This window comes from Pinus tabuliformis, chromosome X (genome assembly GCF_031772625.1).
Source record: "Pinus tabuliformis cultivar Carrire ecotype Pingquan chromosome X, CPIR1, whole genome shotgun sequence".
NCBI lineage: Eukaryota > Viridiplantae > Streptophyta > Pinopsida > Pinales > Pinaceae > Pinus > Pinus tabuliformis.
In genome coordinates, this window is record NC_142308.1 from 1,739,004,837 (window position 1) to 1,739,006,580 (window position 1,744).

Genomic DNA, 1,744 nt, shown 5'->3' on the forward strand with positions numbered 1-1,744 from the left:
CATGTTCTAGTCTATTGTGGTCACTTCAATATTTGGGAAAGTGTGCCTAGTGTTGTGTGAATTAAAGTACGTTACACTAATGTTTCAATATTTTTTTGGGCAAAATATTGTAAAAATTTCAAGTTTCTTTGTTTCTATGAGAAACTACCTACATGCTTCCTACCCTTCATGAGAACTCTTTTTACACTCCCCCAAGTGTTGTCTCTTTCTTATTTAAGAAAGCAAAATTTACATTTGGCCAACTTAACTAATCTACCTAAGCATACTTCTTTGAGAAACCATGCAATTCTCCATTTTTGTAGGCAAACCCAAACCTACCATTTAATTACCTTTTAAAAATATGCTTATTAGTTCCATATTCTTCTAAGTTTACAACATCAACAATCACTGAGACAACATAAATCACCACCCATCAAGCATGTTGATATAAATCATATTTAAAAATGATGTGGCTTTAGGAAAGTATTTACCTTTTTTTCCCAACTAAGTGGAGCCTACACCAAGACCAGCCCCAATATTGAATGAAACAAAAAGTTACTAAAATTAGTGCACCACATTAAACAATATTTTATCTTCCGTAATTAGTTCTCATCCTCAACCTCCCATAAAATTTAAATCAATAATTTCACATTAACTACACCTAACAAAAACCTACAAATCAGAAGGAATATAACAAATTATTGTATAAAAAACTATAACATGCTTGCTTTCCATATTTTTCTATCTTTCACAACGACATCACAATGTTAAAAATGAATCAATACAGATCATGCAATCTACTCAACCACCATCTTCATAAACATGGGAGCAAATAGCTAAACGACTTTTACAGTGACTAAACTTAAATTTTGCAAGAGAATGAGAAACCAATTACGTTCAATTTGCATTACAACCTTCTTCATTTTTTCCAATTACAACTTCGCCCCTGCACAGAGGACAGGATTTGCTGGTGTGAAACCAATTGGTGACGCAGTGACGATGGAATATATGAGAGCATGGCAACTGGAGGACACTCTCCCCATCCTTATAATCCTCCAAACAAACTATACAGTTCTCTTTAGTTTCTGCTTTATTTTTAAATTCAATGGCGGGCAACGCAGCGAGTGTTCGAAGAGGCAGCGCAAGTGTGACAGAACCTATCCTCTGTTGCAATGCCAAGAGCTGCTCGTAACCCATCGCGTCATCATCATCCAAGAAATCAAAATCATAAATGTGGAGCAACCGAGGATCATGTTGCGGCCTCTGAACAACCTGCGCAGAACCACCGATGTGTCGAAGCAGTCGTTGCCAAAATATAATATTATTTCCTCTGGCCCCTCGAGTAGGGCTGCTGGGCTGATGGCTCGCCATCTCCATTCCTTCTTTATTCTCTTACCTGTTTGTTTTCTCTGTGAAATTTTATTTCAGATCGAAGGCTACAGTTTTCTCATGGGATTTGTCCACGTTTATTCCTATGAGTAAGCTTCCATCCATATATATACGCTATAATATTAATTTTGATTAGCCGACTCTAAAAGAATGTTGTGGGTGGTTTTAGTGATTAGGGTAAGATTGGATAATTATATGGATATGAATAAGATTTATTATGAAAGTTCAAAATTTAGAAAACGTACTTGAAATGTTAAACCATAAAAAAAAAATATTTAAATTTATTCAAATCTTTAATGTAATATTTATTTTTGGTAAATTAAAATTTTATAAATTAAGATTTATTTTAATTATGAATATATTAAAGGGATCAAAA

The 1,744-nt window shown here is 34.1% G+C and overlaps 1 protein-coding gene across 1 annotated transcript; it reads right to left on the reverse strand.

Annotated features, from left to right (window-relative positions):
• Window positions 1-876: 876 nt before the first annotated feature.
• LOC149146745 (E3 ubiquitin ligase BIG BROTHER-related-like) lies at window positions 877-1,350 on the reverse strand. The gene has a single exon (XM_089452846.1). The coding sequence runs from the start codon at window positions 1,348-1,350 to the stop codon at window positions 877-879; it is 474 nt and encodes a 157-aa protein (XP_089308972.1).
• Between the last annotated feature and the right edge of the window lie 394 nt (window positions 1,351-1,744).

Coding starts and splice junctions, on each gene's coding strand:
- LOC149146745 (XM_089452846.1), bottom strand. CDS start 1,350: ATGGCGAGCCATCAGCCCAGCAGCCCTACTCGAGGGGCCAGAGGAAAT.